At 37.7% G+C, this 25,580-nt stretch overlaps 2 protein-coding genes across 2 annotated transcripts; one reads left to right on the top strand and one right to left on the bottom strand.

Annotated features, from left to right (window-relative positions):
- The first annotated feature begins 306 nt into the window (after positions 1-306).
- On the top strand, positions 307-6,329 carry LOC591629 (thiosulfate sulfurtransferase). The gene is made up of 3 exons (XM_011685052.2): positions 307-513; positions 3,779-4,370; positions 5,291-6,329. Exons 1-3 carry the CDS (start codon positions 403-405, stop codon positions 5,593-5,595), a joined length of 1,008 nt encoding a protein of 335 aa, XP_011683354.2. The 5' UTR covers positions 307-402; the 3' UTR covers positions 5,596-6,329.
- Positions 6,330-11,572: 5,243 nt separating this feature from the next.
- On the bottom strand, positions 11,573-25,579 carry LOC756089. Its single transcript, XM_030996039.1, has 9 exons — positions 25,431-25,579; positions 23,589-23,774; positions 22,419-22,603; positions 19,223-19,232; positions 18,188-18,303; positions 17,536-17,638; positions 16,341-16,559; positions 14,282-14,409; positions 11,573-13,450 (listed from the first exon to the last, which is right to left on the bottom strand). The coding sequence occupies exons 2-9, from the start codon at positions 23,764-23,766 to the stop codon at positions 13,277-13,279; spliced, it is 1,113 nt and encodes a 370-aa protein (XP_030851899.1). The 5' UTR covers positions 23,767-23,774; positions 25,431-25,579; the 3' UTR covers positions 11,573-13,276.
- Position 25,580: the final 1 nt, after the last annotated feature.

Raw genomic sequence — 25,580 nt, 5'->3', positions numbered from 1 at the left:
TTAATAAAAAACATAGTTCTGCAGTTAATTTCATAACATCATTTTCTTAACGACTGACCTACATATACCCCCGCCCCCACCCAACCATGAATTATTTTCGGACTTTTTGGTGTCATATGAAAGTTGAGTTTATGAGCTGCCATTTCAAAAGTGTATTTTTTTTGGGACGCACTGTACATGTACCATGTAGACGAGACCCTGCTTATACCCAGGTTTTTATTTCTATTAATCTTTGACATATCTGTCAACATAACAACTGAACTTTGAATTCCGTGTGCCGGATCGAGTGGCAAATGTGCATGGCTAGAGTCTATAGGGCAGCGGAGGGAGAAAAAAAGACTGCATTTGCTGCTATAGTGATGCCCCAGGAAACCACTGGTGTTATATCAGATTCATTCTAAAATGAGGAACCTACTAATTGTACAGTCACTGGCTCTGTTTAGAACCAGATTTCATCATGCAGCTAATTCAGTCTATGGGACAGTGGCCTGCAATGTGCCCGCTTCTCATATAGTAAGTAAACTTAGCTAGAAATATACTTGGCTAGATCCATATTTAGAAGGTAATATAGTCTAATTATGTGGTCAACACGGTACGTAGGTCTACGCACATTGTCATGCATGATACGATAGTTTTATCTCGATATAAATAGTTGATTGTGTAGTATAATGTAGATAGATCCCATCCTATACATCATGATCGTGAATGGAATAATTAAAGTGTTAACAAATTTAATAACTCTTGTCTTGGCAGAATATATACTTTAGGCATATTCTTACGAAAAGCATAGGGCACGCATTGGGTGTACATTGGACTACATGTTGTGGCATTAAAAAAGAATCGGACAGACACATTGTGTACAATTTTGACTACACAATTTTGTGGCATTAGAAAAGATAGCTAGTCTAGGCATATAGGTCTATATTCATCTTATCTTGTATAAAATATGATAGCACATTAAGAGCAATTCCTTTTCAAGCGATAGTTCTATAATATAATATGTTTCTAAGTGGAATATCAAGAGTGAGAAGCTGCATGTCGACGATCATGACCTTAACCAGAACTCGACCATCATCTTGAAACATGACTACCCTATGCGTATTTTGTTCATCTTTGACCTAACTGTGACTACGTGATCTTGCTAAGCTATTGGGTGGTACTATTCCGATAGCGCGTATACATACTATCTATAGAGCTATATATATATACAGTGCGTCCCAGAAAAAACGAAACCGAGAATTGTCGATGTTTTATCATAACTTAATTACATTTATAATAGATAAATGACACATATTTGGAAAGCTTAAATCCTCTTCTTTCATTTGATGCAACTCATTATGATGCATATTTCAAGCATGAGTGCATAAAATCAATTTGAAGAGAGGAAACAGAAAAGTCGTTTGGCGGGCGGTATCTGAATTGCAAAGAGAAAATCACATTTCTAGAAAGTTGAGTTTCTGCCCTTTCATATGACACCTCAATCAGGTAAAATGAGCAAGGAATGACAAAGTTCTGTTTGTTTAAAGTAGCACTTACATTTTCATAATTTTAGCAAACAAATTCGTTTTCACTGGCTGCATGCCGTAGCAAAAAGCAGAATTGACAAAAGACTTAACGCCGTTTCGTTGACGATCAGCCATGCATAAAGTCTTTCGTCTACGGCTGATTGTCAACGAAATGGAGTTAAGTCTTTTGTTAATTTCGTTTGTTGATACGGCAGGCAGCCAGTGAAAACGAATTCGTTTAATCAAATTATGGAAATGCAAACACTACTTTAAGCAAACAGAACTTTGTTATTCCTAGCTCATTTTTCCTGAATGAGGTGTCATATGAAAGGGCAGAAACTCAACTTTCTAGAAATGTGATTTTCTCTTTGAAATTCAGATACCGCCCGCCAAACGACTTTTCGGTTTCCTCTCTTCAAATTGATTTTAATCACTCATGCCATGCGTGAAATATGCGTTATTATGAGTTGCATCAAATGAAAGAAGAGGATCTAAGCTTTCCAAATATGTGTCATTTATCAATTATAATTGTGATTACGTTATGATAAAACATCAATAATTCTCGGTTTCGTTTTATCTGGGACGCACTGTATATATATAGCTCTATGGTATAGCCTGGCTTAACTTAGTCCACACTTTTATGGAGTGCCTGATGCCAACTCATTTACCCCGTACAGATTATTTCAATCCTGCAATGAAAAGTGCACCCAAAATTAATTTTGCAATGAAATGGGAAGAAAAAAACAATATGAGTATGAACTGAATTTCCACAAAGTCTATGGTAGATTATCTTGTCATGAATATTGAAGGAGGAAGATGAAACTAGCATTCCATAGAAGTGTGAACTAAAATTCTTGTTTAATTAGGTCTAGTCTAGACTTAGTCCCGCGGCTTCATTTTTAGCTACATATTTCTTTTTAGTTATTTCTGTAGTGATCCTAAATATATGAACAATAAAAGGAATTGGATGACTAGTAAATGCAAATTCATTTTCAGCAACTGAGCGACTAGTTACAAGTGAAGAAGGTCTTAGGGATACCCAACACATATTTATCTGAAGACAAAACCGGACAATAGTTCGATACGACAAAAAAAAGTGTCTCTATAAAGCAAACTTTTTGTTTTCGGGTTGGGGGGGGGGGGCGTTCATCATACTCGACTTGATCAATAGAAATTACAATGTTAATTTTGGAATGCAAGCTTTTTTTTTAACCATTCCTATTAGCGATTCTCTATTCAGCTTCATTTTGATAAAACATTAAAACTTGAGAGCTTAAATATTAGAACTTGTTGACATTTGCACTAGCTAATAACATAAAACTCTAAATAGAAACAAAAAGGTTAAAATTATCAGCTTCATATTCATGCTACACATTCATTGCAGGACGGAGCAGCATATTATGATTAATATGCAGACACTATGCAAGCTGCAAATTTGAATTTCAGTACGTGTTCTCCGGGGTTTCTCCAAACATGTTGGAAAGGGCATGGGTCTTACAGGCACATTTTATCTACATCATGATCATTATCAGATAATATGCAAACAATTTAGTAAGATATTATTCGTTTATACGATGAGCCATCAAACCCTTGCTTTAGATCAATGCACTATTCCCTTTTGAGTCTGATATAGCGAAACTTTATTCAGGAATGATTTACAGGCTTAAAGTCACATGTAATTAATACAGGCCTACATCGACAAAATCGAGTGCACGTACACTGACGGGGACTAGAACCTTCACAGAATTAAAAAGTTGGCTTTCGATGGACGTAGACAATTTGTGACAGTTTTATCGGACAAGAGATAGTTTTTAAAGCTGAAATCACTTAATATTCTGAGAAATCTTAAATTGGCAATGCGGTAATGATTTATCAGCTATTCAGCCATAATTTCACAGGGGGGGGGGGGGGGCTAATATGTTTTAGCTTAATATGAACTTTATGTTTTCCAAACCTTGACATTGCACTGTTGAAAAGCGCCCTTCCATGTAAGTTTGTCATGAAAATGTGGTAGTTAACAAGAGTTACAAAAAGATCACCTCGCTGTCTATATAGGTCGAAGATAGTCAAGAAAGTTTCTATTATAAGAGAGCTGTATAGGCCATCAAACATGATGGCCTCATGCCAACTGGAGATTTCCACTTTCTAATATTAACACTCAACTTGCCAAGTTCGAGTCATAACAAAATATATATTTACTAGAAAATCATCACATTGCATCAATTCGGTTTGTGATTGTTTTAAGGAGGTATACCTGACACTTCCTTTTACAGCATACCACTGTATCATCTCATGCACAATACCCTGGCTTGGTAAGTACGGAATGGCTGGCAGAAGCAATGGGAACACGGAAGACCCCAGATGGAAGACCCTTTCGAGTTCTTGACGCGACAAGGATCGGCATGGAAACAGGGAAGGCACACATACCTGGTAGTCACCACATAGACATCCATCAACTCAGCAACAAGGACTCCTCCTATCATTTCACCGCCCCGACTCCGGCAAACTTCGCCGAGTACGTCGGAAAGACGCTTGGCGTCGACAACGACACGCACGTCGTCCTCTACGAAGGCAAGGTTAAGGTCATGACGGCACCTAGGATGTGGTGGATGTTCCGCCTCTTCAATCACGACGCCGTCTCCGTACTCGACGGCGGACTCCAGCAGTGGGTTGCTGAGAACCGAACGGTGACGGAAATACCAACGCCCGTGCCAGAAGCGGTGGAGTTTAAGGTGACTGAGAGACGAGAGGATCTCTTCAAGAGTTACGAAGACGTCCTGCAGAACGTGAAGGATCCCAAGTTTCAGATTATGGATTCCCGTCTTGTGGAGTGGTATGATGGATCACAGCCTTCTGTTTATGAAGGTAAAAAATCCTTCTTGTAGTCACTCTTTCTCTTTTCCCCTTTAATTGGCAGCCCCTTCCCGTTTGTCACTTTTTGGTCGTAACAATATACTTTGATGATCGCCTTACTCTTTGATGGTCAACTTTCCTTTAACGTTACCTTTTCCTCTAATCATCACCTTTTTCTTTGATCGCCATCTTTTTCTTTACCCGCCATCCTTCTCTCTGATCGCCATCTAAATTTCTCACTCTTTGATAGCCATCTTTCTCTTTGGTCGTCAATCACCAGTCTCCCTGACGTCACATTCCTCTTTGCTTGCCACCCTTTGATCGCCACCCTTTGATCATCAGTTCATCACATAACCCTCTGATCTGATGTCACCTTTTTTATTGTCACCTTTCTCTTAGATCATCACTCTTCCTCTGAACCTCACTTTTTTCGCTGATCCTGCTGATCGTCACCATTATCTCCGATCGTAGCCATGGTTCCATTTTCCTTTCTTCTGATCGATCATCATCCTTGTCTTTCCTCGTCTTTCCTCGTCACTTCTCCTACCATCAAATTTCTTTCCATTCCTCGATCACTTCACCCTAATTTGCTATCGTCAACAATTTATATGCACTTTACTTTTCTTGATCTCAAGTTTTTTACTCTGATTGTTGACAAATCAAAGAATGGAAAGGACATACAATCATAATGTTGAAGGTGTCAAAGCCTCTAAAGAGATTTCCCCATAATGGGGAGGGGGTTCAGATCACACCAGCTTAGACAGACCTAAATGAGATATGTAGAAGAAACCGTGAAAAAGCAACAAAGCTAGCGCTGATCGCTGATATAAATGGTCTCTCTCTTTCTCATTGTTTTACGCGTTTATCATGGCCTTTCTCTCCAAGTCTCATAGTCATATTGAAATATTTCTCTCATCAAACTCCATGCGCAGGTATCAACCTTGGAATCATGAAGATGGCGACCAATATCCCGTTCCCCAACGTCCTCGTCGATGACGGCTCCGACAAGTTCAGGTCACCCGCCGATCTCAGGGCCCTCTTCAAATCCAATGGCATTGACCTGTCTCGACCTTTGACCTCGTCGTGCTACGTGGGCATCACTGCCTCCATCCTGGCCCTAGGCGCCTTCCATGCAGGGAAGGAAGACGTGGCGGTGTACGACGGATCGTGGGAAGAATACTCCCAGAAAGGACCCGAAGATTCAATGAATTTATACACGTATGAAAAGGAACCATAGACCGGCATTTTGGTTTTAGCTTTTTATTATGAAGGTTCAGATTAGTAGGTTTGATAACTGAATATAATATTGTTCTAAAGGTTAACATAGTCGAAGATTCATCGACTCGTAGGTTCCTCCTAAGGTTCGATGCTCCAAAGATTCAATTAGCCAAAGTTGCAATTTAGTTTCGGAAGGTTCGATCGTTTTATATCCGAAGGGTTACATATCCAAAGGTTCATTTGTCGGAGAGTTCATTTATTCGAATGTAACTTGTTATGAAAAGCAATAAACAGCAACATCATAACTTAGTACTCGTTGACTAATAGTGATAATGGCCTATATAAACGATATGAAAATATAAAGAAAAGGATACGAAATGGTATTACACTATGCTTAAGTTAACACTCGAGCATTTTTATTTACATGTTCATCTACGAATAACAATGGAAAAAGTCTAAAGTACGTGAACATGCATTTTATTATGAAACTGGTACCATAATAATGATTATAGTGTTATAACATTTGATGTTGTTTTAAAACTTTAACAGCACGGTGCAGTTTGTTTCAAAATAATTGATTCGATTACATTTCTGCTTGTTTTATTGTACCTTAATTGTATGGCACTAAGACTTTGTATCACGCTTATGTGTAATGAATATAGTTCATTTGTAACCTTTAATTGGTCAGTTATTCCGATCATAATTCTCCATTATGTTCAATTGCCAAACATTAAATCGATCTGTTCCTATGTATATGCAGCTTTTCACTTTTTTTCAGCAGTTCTACACAGCATGTGTCAGTGTTTAATTTGCCTGAAACTCGCATTCTTATTCATGCAAATGTTTATGTAACAATATAAACTGGGTGCACTAAAGTTTGATTACATTATGTCCCACTTTTTTGGCAATACCATTTTAAATTGTTGTCTTCCGTATTATAGAGCTTATTAAGAAACCCTTCCCCGTCCCCCTAAAAAAAACCCAATGAGAATTCAGTTTGGTCAAATGGTCGGCCCAAACATAGCGCGATGTGGGCAAAAAGATGACGCCCTCATTCAAGGGTGTCAATCCGAGCATGGGGGGACGCAGTCATGTCAGTGAAATCACCTTTACATTTAGTTTCAAAGTTATACCACATTATCAATTGCGGATTCAGGGGGGGGGGGGTTATGATGCTACACACACACACACACTCTCTCTCTCTCTCTCTCTAGTTATTCTGTTTCACGGCGTGTATATACTTCCATTGGTGACCGGTTCATTCATTTTCTTTTCTTTTTTATCTTTGACGTTTCTCTACATTTATAGAGAAATAAGACGATTTGTTGTTCCATTCTCCACTCTTAATCCTTGTCTGAATTCAGTCCCACCCCCACCCTCCCGCTCTTCGCGGAAGCTTTGATGTTGAATTTAATTATTAGAGAAAGAATTCGTTGAACCGTACGTTCTCGACTCTCCTTGTCTAAATTCAGTTTCCCTCCTGCCGCGCGAAGCGCGGAAGCTTTGACGTTTCATTAAAATATTAAAGAACGAAGACGATTCGTTGTAACGTTCTCGACTCTTAATCTTTGTCTAAATTCAGTTTCCTTACTTCCACGCGAAGCGCGGATACTTTGACATTTCATTACGTTATTGGAGAAAGAAGACGTTTCGTTGTACCGTTCTCGACTCTCCTTGTCTGACGTAGCGCGGAAGCTTTGACGTTTCATTAAAATATTAAAGAACAAAACGATTCGTTGTAACGTTCTCGACTCTTAATCTTTGTCTAAATCCAGTTTCCTTCCTTCCGCGCGAAGCGTGGATTCTTTGACACTTCATTACGTTATTGGAGAAAGAAGACGTTTCGTTGTACCCTTCTCGACTCTCCTTGTCTGACGTAGCGCGGAAGCTTTGAGTTTCATTAAAATATTAAAGAACGAAGACGATTCGTTGTAACGTTCTCGACTCTTAATCTTTGTCTAAATTAATCCCCCCCCCCTTCCGCGCGGAAGCTTTGAGTTTCATTAAATTACGAAAGAACGAAGACGATTCGTTGTACCGTTCTCGACTCTAAATCTTTGTCTAAATTCAGTTTCCCTCCTGCCGCGCGAAGTGTGGAAGCTTTGACGTTACATTAAATTATTAAAGAACGAAGACGATTCGTTTTACCATTCTCGACTCTTAATCTTTGTCTAAATTCAGTTTTCTTCCTTCCGCGCAAACTTTGACATTTCTTTTCATTATTGGAGAAAGAAGACGTTTCGTTGTAGCGCGGAAGCTTTGAATTTCATTAAATTATTAAAGAACGAAGACGATTCGTTGTACCGTTCTCGACTCTTAATCTGTGTCTTAATTTAGTTTCCTTCCTTCCGCGCGAAGCGCGGATACTTTGACATTTCATTACGTTATTGGAGAAAGAAGACGTTTCGTTGTACCGTTCTTGACTCTCCTTGTCTGACGTAGCGCGGAAGCTTTGAATTTCATAAAATTATTAAAGAACAAAACGATTCGTTGTATATAACGTTCTCGACTCTTAATCTTTGTCTAAATTCAGTTTCCTTCCTTCCGCGCGAAGCGCGGATTCTTTGACATTTCATTACGCCATTGGAGAAAGAAGGCGTTTCGTTGTACCGTTCTCGACTCTCCTTGTCTGACGTAGCGCGGAAGCTTTGGGTTTCATTCATGGCTGCGACCATGACAATCTTAGATTATGTAGATGTCATATATAATTTCCAAACGGGAATAGCTAATCGGTCGATTTTAGTCAAAAACATTGTTTTATAGCATAATTAATATCTTGACCTTGAGAGGGAGCTATACAACATAGAGAGTTTATTATTTACAATTTCATAACTTTAGACTCGATTTCAACCGCGACAACGATCACTGAATGTTGTAGGATCGCATATGCTTCGAATATGTTCATTTGAACCGAATTCATGACCCCATACCAAAACTTTGTATTACCTTTAATCTTTGTCTAAATTAATTCCCCCCCCCCCTTCCGCGCGGAAGCTTTGACGTAACATTAAATTACTAAAGAACGAAGACGATTCGTCGTACCGTTTTCGACTCTAAATCTTTGTCTAAATTCAGTTTCCCTCCTGCCGCGCGAAGTGTGGAAGCTTTGACGTTACATTAAATTATTAAAGAACGAAGACGATTCGTTTTACCATTCTCGACTCTTAATCTTTGTCTAAATTCAGTTTTCTTCCTTCCGCGCAAACTTTGACATTTCATTACGTTATTGGAGAAAAAACACGTTTCGTTGTAGCGCGGAAGCTTCGAATTTCATTAAATTATTAAAGAACGAAGACGATTCGTTGTACCGTTCTCGACTCTTAATCCTTGTCTTCCCCCCTCTCGTGCAAAAAAAAAAGAAGATTTTAACCCCAAATCGTGGGGGGGGGGGGGGGACATTTCACCACCTGAAAATTCGTGGGGAGACGTGCCCCACCCCCCCCCAAGGATTGACGCCAATGCCCTCATTTGGGAAGGATGCCGCCCCATCCGTTCGCAATGTTTGGATATATGCATCTGCTTTATATTACTGCGAATGGGCCTGAAACGGAACCTTTTGTTTTCATACCTATCCAGAAATAAGTACCAAATCTATGATCTTGAGTGACATTAGTTCACATTATACTACCTTGCACGCTCAGAATTAAAAAAAAAATTAAACAAACAAACAAACAATCCCAGCATAAACCAAACAAATTACAACAAATTTAAAGTCAAGATGACGTCATACTCAATTCGTAATTTGTTTTCAATATCAATACATGTTTATTTAATATAATTCATAAATATACTTGACTGTGTAAAGACATGATAAACAATTCATATAAAAAAGGTTATAAAAAGGATACAGACCTCAAGCTGTATACAGAATTCTATCATTTATTCACAAAATCCTCTATTAAAGTCCTATACATCAATAGAGCAACCAATTGATTTCAGTAGGTAACAAATGATGATCTGTGAAATAAGAACAACACGATCTCTACTAATTTAAACAAAAATTAACTTTACGCAATTTCAATAGTAATCCAGATTCTGACTGTTTTTATATACAATTGAATTTTCTAAAGCTCCAATCATCTATATCCCTTAATACTTGCAACCCACACATATCTGTCGGGCGACCCCCGAATCCGAGGATAAAAATGAAAGGCAAGGACTGTCTCCATTTTAGCGTGTTCTTTTTTTTGCAGTTGATTGGTCGTCGCCGGACATGGAACGGTACAGTCAGTGGACTATTTTGATAGCCTCGTCCAACGCCTTTTGAAACGAGCGATCATCACAACGACGTATCACTTAATCGGAACATAATTGTACAAGATATAGTATAATGGGGTATTGGAATCGCCCTTGAGTTGATAATGCGGAAGTAGTTTCCATCGTGTTACACACAAAATTTGGAATAATAATAATATGAAGTCACAGTCTTCCAACTTCCTCAAAGTTTTCTATGTTACCTTTAAAGTTGCTATATCACCTTTACGTTCAAATCAAGTGACCATCAAAACATTTATGGCTTAATATACAAAAAAGGCCAGATATCAATGTCATATTACTAAAAACGGCAGCACAAGTACTGATACTGTTAAGGGCAAGCAAAAGAGCTATACAATTTTCACATAATTTATGTTCCTCCTAAAATATGACATAGTTTTCATAGTTTTTATTTGACGAATGTTATCTGTTACACAAGTACTGGAACAAATGTACCTCCTAATTTATTTTTAAACAATGTGCGAACATCATCACAAACGCATTATAAGTTTTATTTAGCTTATACAATGCTCAAAATGGCAGAGAGGGCATTTTCTAAGATTGAACGTCGAGTTGCATGATATTGTACATTGGCAAAAAGAAATTCCATGGCATATAAACATGATGTCATAATAGAGTTTGAAAAAGAGAAAAAAGTCAATATATGACATCAATCTACTCTTAATATAAAAATATACCAAAAACTCAACTCTGCTAAACGTCACTGGTTAATGGGAGCTTTTCAGTTATACTGAGTCTTGGTCTAATATTAACATCACATGATCACAATAAACATATCTTTCAGAACATATAAACATAAACTGCAGAAAATGCAATGAGGATAAAATATAATTAAATTCCAAAAGAACCGAACACACTATAACTTGTAGAAAGTGGAAAACAGGAAAACAAATCTTGTCTCTCAAAGGCAATTACAATATATTAAGTCTAATCTGTTATCATAATTAATTATTTATTTTAAAAAAAAACCCAACCGTTATTCAACTCTAAACAGTATGAGTTCTATAAAGTACTTATCTATAGTCACCGAAGCAGCAGTGTTTGTACATATCAAAGTTAGTATTTAAACAAATCATTTACGGAGGCATTGTTCTTGAATAATCGCTAATAGTATGATATATTCTTTAAAGGGATCCGGTAACTTTGTCTCAGATTCTGAAACAAAATTCTGGATTTAGCTCATGATGCAAAGATAATTATAAACCTTTAGGTCAGTCAGGAACCCCATGACTTTTACAAGCCGATTGCTTGTCTGATTATCAAGATATTTATGATTGGAATTACAAATTTTGAAAACCGTTCGCCTGACGGTTTTCATAACACTACAGTCTATTGGGGAAAACGAGTATGGTAAAACCGGTAAAACACTCAAAGATTTTTACTTTTTTGAGGCACTTCTTGATCATTTTGAAGCGCAATTTTTTTAGGGCTTCATTACACCATATCACAGACACTGATAACGCGTAGGGCCGTGTATTTCAAATTTAACATTGTTAAACGATCCCTTTAAACTTGTATCTGGAAAGTGTAAAGCACATAGGTAAAGTGATAGATATTAGAAGTAGCTACAGACTCTTGATAATCAGCCTCTTTCAAATATATTTCATATCAAATTCCTTTAACAAGGAAAAGAGAGGTTTTGTAATATATTTGGAATATTTCCAGAGCCAGACTTCCCCTAAATCAGCAAGTGTAAAAATACTCCTACAGAAGTCTTCTGTTTTTTTCAAGCTCAGAATAAAAGTCATGTCACTCATGGAATAAAACATGAATTGACAATATAATTTTTCAGAGAACTTATTTGTGAACAATACATCAGTATCAGCTTTGTAATATCATCCCCTTCACACAAGGCCAAGTCCGACTGGTAACACAGAATCATGACAAAGAGATATTTACCCCAAATTCCAATTTACATCTAGGTACTCCAATCTAATCTAATTGGACTGCTAATATAACCAATGAAAAATATATTGTTCACATCATATTTTTGAAATAAAAAAGTTAGTTCTGCAGTTAATTTCATAAAAACTATTGTCAACATCTTACCATGTATATATGTATGTACACCTGTATATGTATATGTTCACTAGAAGATGCACTATATTAATCTACATTGTACACATAAACACACACCCATACACACACGCAGACACCCACAAACGCGCATTCATAAGAACATACATATTCCCATAGAGAATATAAATACATATGTATTTGAGCAGAGTTGATGTGGTAGTAGTACCCTTTGCATTGCTCAGTCTACTGGCCAGTGTTCGCTCTGAAGTTGATATCTTTTAAACACTTTGAAGAAACACATTCAATGTTTGTCAAAGACATTTTACCTAAAGTGTAGTAGCAAAAGGAAGGCTCATCTATCCCACAAACTAAAGTAAGGCTGTGGTGCACCGTTGTGACCCCAAAAATAATAGTATTATGCAGTTCTCGAACAACGCAGATCACATTATGATATAACATCGCTTCTAAAGAACTTTGGATATTATTTCTCTGGCATTAGCTCCAGCGACCATGGCGCTCAGTGTATTGAAGGAATGACTCCTACCGGGTTTCCTGTATACTACACCAGGGTCGAGTGTGGCGAATGCAGATTAATGCCTTGCCAAAGGACATTAGTGTCGCAGCGGGATTCAAACCTAGTACCATGTGATCCACAGTCCTGTGACTTATCCGCTTGATCGCAACAAAATATATGCACTAGAATAAGATCTGTACATTAAGATAGATGTGCATTGCATATGTAAATTCTTACAGACCGAGGTCCTGCATGTTCATATAAATGATTTTATGAGAATTCTAAGGGTATTTGATCCTTTGAGTCGTTTGCGTTTTTTCTGACCCTGCATTCCTACAGGATGGGCATTTGAATGAAGTTAAATTTATCCACCTCTCCTTCCCCCCCCCCCCCCCCAAAAAAAAAAAAAAAAAAATTGAAAATTGAAAATGGTGCATTTCCTTGGCTATGCATCACTAGAAGATATTCTAGAAAAAATTAAATAAGCGGGAATTTCTCCCTTGAAAAATAAACAAATAAATTAATTGTTTCCCGCCACCCTGCATCAAGAGAGAGAATGGGCCTCAGAAAGAAACAGATATTGAAATTATTCCTAAATATTAAAATTTTTGTTTGGTTGGTTACATTTGTGTTTCCGCAACTCTGCAGGTGAGAAAGAGTTTGATTTTATCCGCTATTCGTTTGGCCCTGTATTTGAATATATTCCTAAAAATAAAAAACCTAGAAAATGGGCCACTGAAAGAATAGGAGGGAGGTCATATTTGCTTTTGCATTTCATCCATCAAGCAACACCCATGCCCACCCCCGGTCTTCATAAAGTTTGGACCTATTCCATGCATGTAACGAGTTGAATTTGTCCTATGTAGAAATTTGTTGCCATGGTTACGCATCCCTACAGGATGGGTCTCTGAAAGAATAGAAGGACCGTCGTGGTTGCCGTGGTCAGTCCGCTCTGGCGGGTTTCTGGCGTCTCTAGGATGCAGGTCAACTCCCAGCCTCGTTGACCCATCTCCACTAGGATGGGGTCCCAGTTGTGTCTGGATGCTGCCACACCACCAAACTGAGCCTGTGGGTGGGGGAGAAAATATTAGCTTTGTCATCATCAATATGTGAATGTAAATGTGAATATATAAATTTGAAGTATTATAATAAGAATAATAATAATAATAGCTAGTTCTTATATAGCGCTTTTCAGGACCGAAGGCCCTCTCAAAGCCCTTTACAGATATATATTATTACCCCGGTCATAGGATTCAGGCTTACCCGCACACAACGTATGCACATTCTCCACTCCCTGGGGAGCATTCCAGCCAGGTGTCTTTTTTACAAGCGCACACTTGCTAATCTAACCATATTATCTTTCGCATCCTACCGGGTACCCATTTAACACCTGGGTGGAGAGTGGCAAATGTAGATCAATGTCTTGCCAAAGGACAATAGCTAGTGCGCGGTGGGACTTGAACCGCGAACCTTGTGATCCACAGTCCGGTGACATATTCACTCGTCCACGACACCTCTACTATCCTCTATCATTATCATCAATATACTTTTTAGACTAGAGTTACTTTGTATGACTGCATAATTTGTATATCATTACCGTATGTAATAACTAAAGCAAGAGTTTTGTCTAAAGTTTGTGACATTATTTTCAATAGAATACTCTGCATTCTTTTTAAAGCCCCACTGTACAACTTGTAGCTACTTGCTCCCTCTATATAGAAAACAATGCATAATCCTAGACCACTGGTCCCCCATGATCTTATGTTAATTGAGAGCTGAGTTGATGAGATAGCCACCTGTCAGTGACCTCCCTGGGTGGTCTAATCCCTCCTAGCCAAACTAGTACAGATGGCCTTTAAACAAACATTACCTCTGCAGGAGAAGAGAATATGCTCACCTTGATTTTGTGTTGGTATGATATAATAGTTCCCTGCCATCTCGGTGTGGGGTCGTTCACATAGGCAGCTTCCTTCTCAAAGAACCACATGGAATTCATGGAAATCTGTCCCGTTGTGAAACCAGTGGCTGAATATCAAAAGGAGAGAAGGGAAAGTATGCATTTATAACTCTTTCCTCACGATACATTGAGCGCCTTTTGGCAACACAAAGCAGTGAAAACAGAATTAAATTTATGGAGTTAAATTACAAAAACAAAATTGGGTGTGTACCTTTGGAGTTTCGTGCATTGATCATGCAATATCATACCAAACCCAACCATAGCTGAAATCTTATCTTTTTTAACAATACCTGTACTTGGCACTATGACACTCATCCGAACTTTCTCATCCAAACTAATTCTTTTTATATCCTGCATCAAAAATTTGTTGGCTTCTGATTGGTTGAGAGCTCGTCACATGACCAAAAATATTTGAGCTATTTTTAGAAAGTACTATATGAGAGTACTATTTTGGTTTACTATTTGGGAGTTGAAAAAAAAATGTGAATTTTTTTTTTGAATTGAATCAATTTTTTTTTTCAAATCTTAATTTAATGAAAACAAAATATTTCAAATCTTTTTAGATAAAATTTAACATTTTTTTGTTCTAAATTTTTTTCTTCCAATTTTTTTTTTTTTTTTTTTTTTTTTTTTAAATAATTTTTTGTTGCAGGATATAAAACAAATATACCATGCCTTCTATTCGAAGTACTGGTTAAACTATGGGCCTCGGTGACTCCAAAAGTACCATTTGCTTCGGGGCTGCGCCCCTCAGCAAATAGTACTATTGGAGTCACCTCTTGCGCATAGTTTTAACCAGAACCTCTCAAGGCAGTGTATATTTGTATACTATTTTTCTTGGGCGCCTCGGAATAGCATTGTCTGGTAGTTAGACGGCGCTATACAAATGCCTATTATTATTATTATAGCCCTAAATCTGATATCTATAAGAATTTCTCTTTGGCCCTCCTTGATTATGCGGCACATGCTACTGGAACAATTATTCAGCAGTCAAGCTCCTTCATTGCTTGATTTCCCAACTTCAAGCCAGGACCAAACTCAATACCTAACCCTAACCCTACCCAATTACAACCATAACCATAACGGTAACATCATCATCATTATGTGATGTCCTCAGCCAAGATGGCTTCTATTTTGCCACTCGCTCTTTTCAGTCAAGATCTGAGGAATATCTTTGAATGTCTTTGAGTCTTAATCTCAAGATTAAGATTAAGATTACGTGCAAGTATATCCATGGAGGGTGACCTGACATTGGCTCCTCCACCCACTACTCTGGGATCCATCATCTGGTCATAGAAACGTGTTGGATTAGGGTGAGGGTTTGGTTATTCAGGTGTAGTGTCATGGGTGTAGTTAAGAATTTGGTTAGTGTAGGAAATTAACATAGAGCAGGAAGTGTGCAATTATAATTCCATGAAGTTTTGAGAGGGCTTGATTTGCCCCTGTTTGAGTAGGGCAGCATCGTCCAGTCCACCAACCCTATCCATCCCCGTGTCCACACACAAATTTTTCCATGATTAGGCATGATTAGTTATACCGTTTCGGGATAGTTATACAATGTAAATGTGTGTGTGGACGCTTACTAACGATACTTCGTATAACGAAACAATGCCCAAACATGCGTTTCGTTATACGACGTATAAAGAATCACGCCTAATCACGGAATGTGTTGTGTGTGGACGTAACTAGTATAACTAGTCGAACTAGAACTGTATAACTGGGCAGGGCTTAACGTGACCTCGAGCGAAAGGAGACCTGACCTCTCATTTTCGCTTCCATTTCATGATCGCAGTAGCAAGCTGCGCACCTATATGACATTTCGCTGTAGAGTTTCAGGATTACTTTCTTCTGTGTGTGGACATCCTGGAATTTATACAATGATTCTTTATACAATGTTTCATTAAAGAGTTTCGGGATAAATTGTTTTGTGTGTGGACACGCTGCATGTTCTTTAATGAAATACAGCCCGGAGCAAATGTCAGATCATCCTGCTTCTTACCTCTCTGCATTTGCGACGAATCCAGATTAATCTCTACCAGCTTCCATCCTTGGTTCAAAAAGGATCCAAACTGGGCATTAAGGTCCGTCATGCATTGGTAACTGGGTTGGCCGAACCCCGCTCGGATCTTGTAGCTAATAGGCACATGGATACCATGGTAGACGTAGGGGGTGGGGTTGGGGTGCTGAGGGACATGGAAGAGTAGGTCTATTCCGATAGCTGGATAGGACCGAGGAAGAAATTACAGACATGATTATAACTAAAACTCATTGGACTATATATTGCTAGACTTTACGCCCAAGTCTGGGAACACAATAGCAGAGATCAATAATCAGGATTCATATACTGCTTTAAAATACCATCTCTTAGTGCTTTACAAATATTACAACCGCTGTCAGCGGATTCATTCATGCACAATATACAGCATCTCCACTCCCTGGGGAGTATTCCTACTATATGGTCACTGTGAGGGTATAAAGCAATTTCTAACACAATGGATTTCATCATCATCCTACCTGGTCCCCATTTCTCTCCTGGGTATGGAGTGGCAAATGTAGATTAATGCCTTGCCAAAGGACATTATTGCCATGTTGGGGATCTAACCCAAGACCTTTGCATTTCAAGTCAGTGCTTAAACCACTTGACTATGATGCCTCTACAATACAGAGACATTACCTTATTTTAGATCCCATAGAAATCATGTTCGGATCTGGTAATACATGGTCATATTGTTTGCAACTGACAGCTGGATTCACAAATAAATTGGCTCAGGGTGATTTGTTAAAAAGTCCATGAGACCATGTTTGGGTATTGATCTCAGTTGAGTTTAAACAAAGGAAGATAGACTGAAGTGAACATTTTACTTTAACCAGGTATTGTTTCAGAAGGATTTTTTTTCTTCTTCTCTTTCTCAACCATCACCCCCCCCCCCCCCCCCTCTTGACAAAAAAAAAATGGCATCTAACAACATTCCTGTACTAGTTGGCAGCTCTGATTAGACTTTAAACGTGTGTTTTGATTGAAAATTTTAAAAGATCATTCATTGCTTTTGCATGATAAAGGTATTCCATACTGGCTGGGGGGGGGGGGGCGGATATGGGCTGGTTATGCCCAATTCCTAAATTGCCAGTATCTTCCATGACATTGCACAAAGTCAAATTGCCATGGTAGAAAGCAGGGTAAGAAATCAACTTACTGCCAGCATGACCGCGAAGTCCAGAAGAAAAGGAGGCCTGTTGTTGCATCCCCGTCGCTTCAATGCAGATAAGTCTGGCTCCTTTCTGGGTCATATCCATGATCTGGATAAAAATCAATTCAAATTAATCAAATCAAATCACTTCACTAAAGTCCACTGTACAGGATTATCATTTCATACTCTACACAGTACCCCCCCCCCCCCCCACCCTAAGGAGGTTGTTTGTTGGATCCCCATTGCTTCAATGCAGACGAGTCTGGCTCCTTAATTTATGGGTCATATCCATGATCTAGATCAAAATCAATTTAAATCGATTCAATTCAAATCAAATCAAATCAATTCATGTTACTAAAATCCACTGTATGGGATTATCATTAGTATCTATACAAAATGACCCCCCCCCTCCCCATTTTCCCTCTCCCTTTCTGTCTTCCCCCTATTTTTTAATGTTGGGGACAGAGGGGGGGGGGGGGGGGGGAGCAAGTACCCTTTTTTTACCATGACCAAAAAACCCTGTTTTTACTTCACTTCAGCATTATTCTAAAAAGATTTTCCTTCTACATGTACCTCTCTTTCTTCCTCCAGTTATTTTATTAATTCATTATAATTATCAGCATTTTTTTCAATTATTATTATCTTGCTTTTTTTTTACCTTTGTCATAACATCAGTGGTATTTGCCATTTGGCCATTTGTAGACCAAGATGAGAAGGAATAAAATACTTGAAGCTCAATGAAACTCTTTACAATCTGCAGATTCCATCTCTCATGATTGAAGAAAATGGGTAACAAAAAATAATTTCTTCCAAATTCAAATAATTCTCATATTCTACAATAATATTGTTAATACATGTGCATATACCGTATGCAAAATGAAATATACATGAACATGTATACAATAAATAGCATGTATGCAGTATAATCCTAAAAATATACATACATTTTGAAACAATTAAAAAGAACTTGTTTTGTGGGTTTGGGCTGATTGCATAAATGCCATTACGAAACACCATTCAATTGCTAAACTTTTCTGAAAATTCTACTAACTGTCACTATCAGGTGCAATCAATTCAATAGTTAAATAAGTAGAGCAGACTGCAGAACTTTCATAAAGATATGATATTCCCTAAGTGGGAGGAAGTGAAAATTCAGTGACAATATAAATGGAAGCCATCATTTGGCTGCCAAGAACATAAATAGGGCATACAGCCCATCAGTCCTTAATCAGCTTCATCAAAATTCCTACACGTACTTAGCGTTTTTCCATAGATATAATCTGTTTCCTGTACTGATCATCTCCATGAATTAAAACTGTATGTGGAATAAAGAATGAAGCCTTGAACAATACTAGAGTGGACTTTATCCCTATAAAGTTAAAAAAAATATCAATATGATGTCATTTGTTTATAAGGGAAACATCTGTTGACATAATGCATAGCCTCTTTGTCTTTCTGTTCTATACATTTTGCCTTGCAGAATACATACACCCTGTACAGTTCATCATTTGTCTAGTCTAAAATTTTAAAAAATGTAAGAAAGCCTGAAAGCAGATTGACACAAGAGGTGACTTATATAATTTGTTTCATGTAAATATGGGAAATGGCCAAATTCATAAAGAGAGTTTGAATTCAATACAGAAGCAGTGGCTATGGCATATATTTTTGATGGTGGTTGGGGGGGGGGGGGGGGGGGGGGGAGGCACAGGGTATCATATCAAACAGATGAAAACATACACATTTCACAATTAAGTCAGGTTTGTGGGTAAATTCCTCTGTTGCACTCATTTCAGGATTTTTTTTAAAATCCCTTTTTGAGTAGTGGGTATTTTTCAATAAATTTTCATTTCATACATTGACGTTGACAATATCAATATAACAGACAAAAGGGGCGTATACCGGTGAACTTATAACCTTGAAATAATAATACAGATAACTTGTGTGAACTAGTTTGTTCTAGTTTCAGTCCTGCTCATCTGTGATCACAATAGCTTGACCTACATGGTCATTTGGGGGACATTAAATTACATTTAATTAAGTGATATTTATCATAACACTGAAAAGAAATGTAAAGAACAGGTTTTCTCAATGCCTTTAAAGGGATTGGGTATCTTTTTCTCAGATTCTGAAACAAAATCCTGGATTTAACTCATGCTGTAATGATATAGTATTAGGCCAATTGTCATTTATTTTAAAAGTCAGCTATGAACAAAAGGTTATCATACATGTTTTGAAAGAGTGTTGTATCCTGAATCGTTTGGTATCATTTTTGTGTGGTATGTATTCACGCTTGGATGAACAGGAGGCATTGTTGGAGAGAGTGCAAAAATCGACTTGCACAAAAGTATCAAAGTGAGAGAATGAATTGAATGTATCAAATGAGATGCATTGCATTTGCTTTGTGCAGAAACAAAGTCACTCACACACACCAACAGGCACAAATGTTCTTTGATATTTGGTATTTGATTTGTGTGGCATGATTAATTTTGTTAGGGATATTTTTTTGATCTGCAAAGACCGAATTAATACCCAAATCCCAATTGTTTTATTCAAACATCACATGTATACATGTAACTTTGGCGCAAGTCTATTTTTGCACTCTCTTAAACATTGTCTCCTGTTCATCCAAGCATGAACACATACCACACACACAATAGATACCAAAATATTTGGGATAAAACACTCTTTCATAAGATGTATAATAATTTACTATTCATAGATGATTTTTAAAATAATTAGCAATTTTCACGGTGTAAACTTTTATTGGACTCACACTGTATGTGTGTCTTTTACACTGCCACTACCAGCATAATAGACCAATTTCTAATGTAATCCAATTTACTGCATAAATCGTGTCAAGTACCTCATTAAAAATTAATTGATTCACCTATGACAAATTATTGTTCTTCATTAGTCATGATGTGAATTGTGTACATTAATTGATTGTTGCTGGGCTGGACCAACATTATGGCCCAAATTCACAAAGGAGGTTTAACTTAGCCCATATGGTCCAAACCCTCATTTTCATAACCCATGGTTTAAGATTAGCGCAAAATAAACATACCTTGCCTTGCGTGCGTCTAATATTGGACCTCTGACTGTGTTGCGCTTATATTGAGCTAAATTTATGAAACCATGCATGGGTTGACTTCAAACCTCCTTTGTGAATTCAGGCCTATGGCTTGTCCTACGTATTACAAAATATATAGGGTGGTATTCTCATAAGTTAAGCCGGGACTAAGTCCAGGCCAAACAAGAATTTGAGTTCACACTTCTATGGAATGCTAGGTTTCATCTTCCTCCTTCAATATTCATGACAAAGATAATCTACCAAAGACTTTGTTGAAATTCAGTTCATACTCATATTATCTTTTTCTACCCATTTCATTGCAAAATTAATTTTTGGGACACTTTTCATTGAAGGATTAAAATAATCTGTACAGGGTAAATGAGTTGGCAACTGGCATTCCATAAAAGTGTGGACTAACTTATTATGCCCTAACTTAGTACGCGCTACCGGAATACCACCCATAATGTTTGCAATAGGTTTGTGCATTACATATGATGGCCTATTGGACTGTTTAGGGTTTAGATGGTTTTGTCGGTGTAATCATCATTATGATGAATTGTCAAAGAATGTACATGTACGAATGTTCATCATCTCTCAACTAATTGATGCACAGTTGAATACGTTGCCCATCACAACAACTCAGTACAGAGCAAGTCCAAGGTACATGTATTTGGTGGTTTGGTGACCCATACATAATAATAATATTTAATTTTTATATAGCGCTTAATACAAATGTCTCTAAGCGCTATACAAATATACTATTACCCCGGCCATTGGATTCAGTGCTTGCCCGCACACAATGTGTGCACAATCTCCACTCCTGGGAGCTTTCCAGCCAGGCTTTACTTGATGCTCAAAAACTGTTTGACCAACAATGACGATCGCATCCTACCGGGTACCCATTTAACAGGGTGGAGAGTAGCAATTGCAGGTTAATATCTTGCCAAAGGATATTAGTGCCGTGTCGGGATTCGAACCTTCGACCTTCGCATCTCCAAGTCAAGCGCCTTAAACCACTCGACCACATGTACGTCACATTCTGAACTGAGTTCTGAACATACAGTCAAACTTGTCTTTAATAGTGGTTACCTCTCTATAAATGTCACCTGTCTGTAGTGGCCACGTATTTTGTCTCCCTCGAGAATGAAATGTGTGTTGTAGAACCTGTCAAGAAAGGCCACCTGTCTACAGTGGCCACTTTATCCATTTTCCCTTGAGTGACCTTAATAGACAGTTTTTACTGTATATTGACATCAAATGTGTCCTTTCATTTCATATTCGGTCAGATAAAAGCTCAAGTAGGGCTATTAACTATACAATCGTTAGACATTTACTAAAGTCTTAGATATGGTGTGTGGCATATCTGGGACAGGAGCTTTAAGGTAAAGGCCAGTATTAGAAATGCCCAAATTTCAAAAAATGAAATGGAAGCTCTTATTACCAATCATGTGAAAGAATGTTTTGACTAATACATGATAAAAATTTTGCCCGGAAACCGCCTACTAATTTATATATTTGGTAAATTAGTTTATCTACATGGTCTGTGAGAGATAAACGCACGTGTCGCGCATGTGTGCGTAGTCCCATATACATCTTTCTGTGTACAGTCCTTGTAACTTTACGAAGACTGGGCCAAATTTCTTATCGTTTTGATGATTCCAGAACGTTGCAGCTATACACATCAATACTTATATGCTAGATGATCAACCTTTTCTGATCGATTTCACAACGTTTCTTTCACAATGCAATCGCATGACCATAACTGGTCTTTATCTTTAATTGGACTTGACCTAAATGTATTTGATATAAATGATACCTACACTCCGATTGCTCTTGTGAGCACCGCTTGGAACGGGACTGCCTGACTGAACCATCCTGCTTGTGATCTGACTCCTGGAATCGTCTGAAACTGAATCATCTTGAAGCCATGTTGGTATGGCTGAACCAGTGTGGGGTAGTAAGCATCAACGTTTGTTGTAACCATGGATCCAGAAAAGAATCCAGCTGTAAATACATGTACATCAATACAAGATATCCAATACTTATAGCTGAAAATAATCACAGGGCTATGCCTGCAATGTTTCCTGTATAGCGTGTATTTCTTTTTGATATATATCATCCACAAACAAAGAATATCTTGATACAACTATTAAATACTGTTGCTTTTTTGTAACCCTGCCAGTAGTCATAGTCTGATATCAAGAGATTTTTCATGCAAGAATGAAAAACATGGATAAAAGTCATATGTCCTACGGTACACATTGCACTGAATCGTCCTACAGCGCCTCATTATTTCTGAAAATTACAATGACGTAAGTGATGAACATAATTGATCATAAAAGAATGCTGCCACTTTTCTGAGGAAAAAAAGGACCTCTGAAAATCTCCCCAATTATTAAAATACAATCTATTGCTCATACATTCAATTGATTCCTCATCATAATGTTAATATTATTACACCAATCCTAATCCTAGGATGAAAAAAACATGAATTTGAGGCCCATTTTCACTGCAGAAAAAACCATTGTTTTTTTTTAAACTGTACCTTTTAGGATAGTGGAAACTGGAAAAAAAACCAAGACATTGTTTTTAATATTTTTGTTTTTCCAGCAGGTAGTGCGCATGCACCACTCATTGCTCCTCAGCATGCATAATTTGCAATGAAGCAAAAACCAAAAACCAGACTAATTCACTGGTGTTTTGAGAGCGAGCATATATACAAGTAGAGTTTTGGCCAGCGTTAAACCAATTTGAAAAAAACGTCAGGGAATTCTTTGAAGTACCATTTATGCTACTCAAACAAATAAAAATATGAGGGGGATTTAAATTTCATATAACAACTAGATTCTTTGACATGTCAAAGAAGTTAGATTTATGATTTTTTTTTGATGAAAATGGCCCTCATGTTTCCATATTAGGGGGGGGGCGTCAAGAGAAAGGTTTCGACTATAAATGCATGGAACTAACTCCTGCCCATACATGCACCCACCTTGCACATCCATCTTGGCTGTGATGTTGATCATGTGATACTCTAGCTTGGGTCCTCTATACGGCACCGCGTCCACCGGTAGAGGGGAGTGGGCCCCTGATTGGAGCGCGCCCTGGGGACCTTGCATTGTGGTGGTGTTTAATGACCCCGGGGGGTAATTACTCTGCTGGGCTCCCATTTTGAATCCTGTTGAACAATGGGAAAACAATAATCATTGGTATTTAATCCTCAATTTTATATGTACATGTATATGAGGGTATTCAGTTATCTCACATCCACAATTACTACTACTACTAATACTACTACTTCAGTACTACTACTACTACTACTACTACTATTACTACTAAGTATTAATAATAATAGTAACAATAATAAAATTAATAATAATAACTTTTATTGTGTTACCAGTATGCAGTTTGATGACAGAAGAAAGTTAGAGCCTCACTGGCTTCAAGTTTTTAGTCTAGGTGAAGAAAGCACCAGTTTACCATCATATTAGCTTCAGATGAATTTTGATTCATTTTATTCTACTTTTAACTGGTCAAAAAAAAAAAATCTGAATTAGGCATTTCTGAATGTTAGAACAATAAATTCAATAGAAAGTAATTATCATAACTAAGACGTCTCATCTATCTTGAGAAAATCTTGAGAAAATATTTAGTGGTGAATCAGCCAGCCGGCGAATGGCAAATTAGCGGGGGATTTCTTTTGTTTTTTGTTTGTTTTTTTTTTTTTGGGGGGGGGGAGGTCAGACAGCCGCTTTAAAAAAAAAAAATTTAAGTTAAATTTTACATTACTATCCTTTTTTTTTACCGGTTGGGAGGCAGGGGGGGGGGGCGGGCAGGTAGAATTGGCCCGTGGATCCGCGCCTGCACATCAAGGAGTTAAATAAAAAATGAATAAGCATTTTATTTAATAGCAGTTGCATGGAATACATTCACACATTCTCTCGGTCGGACATCCAGGGATTTTCAGTCGCAAACATAACTTCCGCTTATCAACCGATCGCGACTGTGCAAACAAAAGCAAACTCGATGCCCATGCGCATACACGCATACTGTAAACGCTGAATTTTCATTACCTTTTCTACGTGTTTTATCTTACTTTTCGAAGTATTTTTTGAAGAAATATAGTTTTTACTAATCAAAGATGGCATGTGGTTACTCTGATGGCCTACCTGGTGATTCAATGCGGAGGTATAACCAGAAATTAGCAGTGATTTGACTGGATTCATCGAATTGCCCGTACATGCAAGCACCCATGGGCAGCATGTGATTATAAAACGATAAAGCTGGCCATCTTGCATCGCATTCTTGGAACACTCGTAGACTATACACAACAGATTTTTACCATTGTCCAGCAATTAAAATGAAGTAAAAAATGCTATAAAATATAATGGAAAAACAGTTCGAAAAATGTCACAGAAAAAAAAAAAAACACACGCTCGCACCCTTTGTTTGCACCTTCGCCAAAATGGCCGATCGCGTAGTTAGAATAGGCCTTAGGCTTAGGGAAATCATGTGACTGTGATGTCATGCCGACTGAGAGAATGTACGATCATGCCTTCCATGGACATGGTGATATTTCAATTTCGAAATGGATGATCTACAATAATACAACATCACATTTTGTATTAAGTCTACAATGTAGATTATATACTCTACATTATATAGTCTATACAGTGTAGGCCTAGCCTACACGCCAGTCATATCATAGTGACACAGTCATAACATGCATGCAGTAATCAGTTATTTGCATTGCAGTCAATGTAATTTCAATTAGGCCTAGAGTGCACACTTCAGTTCAGTCAGATTCAAAATTCAGAGCATTATATTCCCTCACCTCACTAATCGCAGTCTCCTCGCTTATTGTAAACAACTCTTACTGTAAAGCAGCAAGAGACACTCGTTTTAGGCTATTCCTCTTGAAAGTTAAGGATAATAATATGCTCGTGTGCTTTTGAATGAAGAAAAAGGACGTCGATTTCACAAT

This window comes from Strongylocentrotus purpuratus, unplaced genomic scaffold (assembly GCF_000002235.5).
Source record: "Strongylocentrotus purpuratus isolate Spur 01 unplaced genomic scaffold, Spur_5.0 spur5_scaffold_3, whole genome shotgun sequence".
In the NCBI taxonomy this organism is placed as follows: Eukaryota; Metazoa; Echinodermata; class Echinoidea; order Camarodonta; family Strongylocentrotidae; genus Strongylocentrotus; species Strongylocentrotus purpuratus.
Note: the sequence above shows the minus strand (reverse complement) of the source record. Positions and strands in the feature narration are given on the sequence as shown.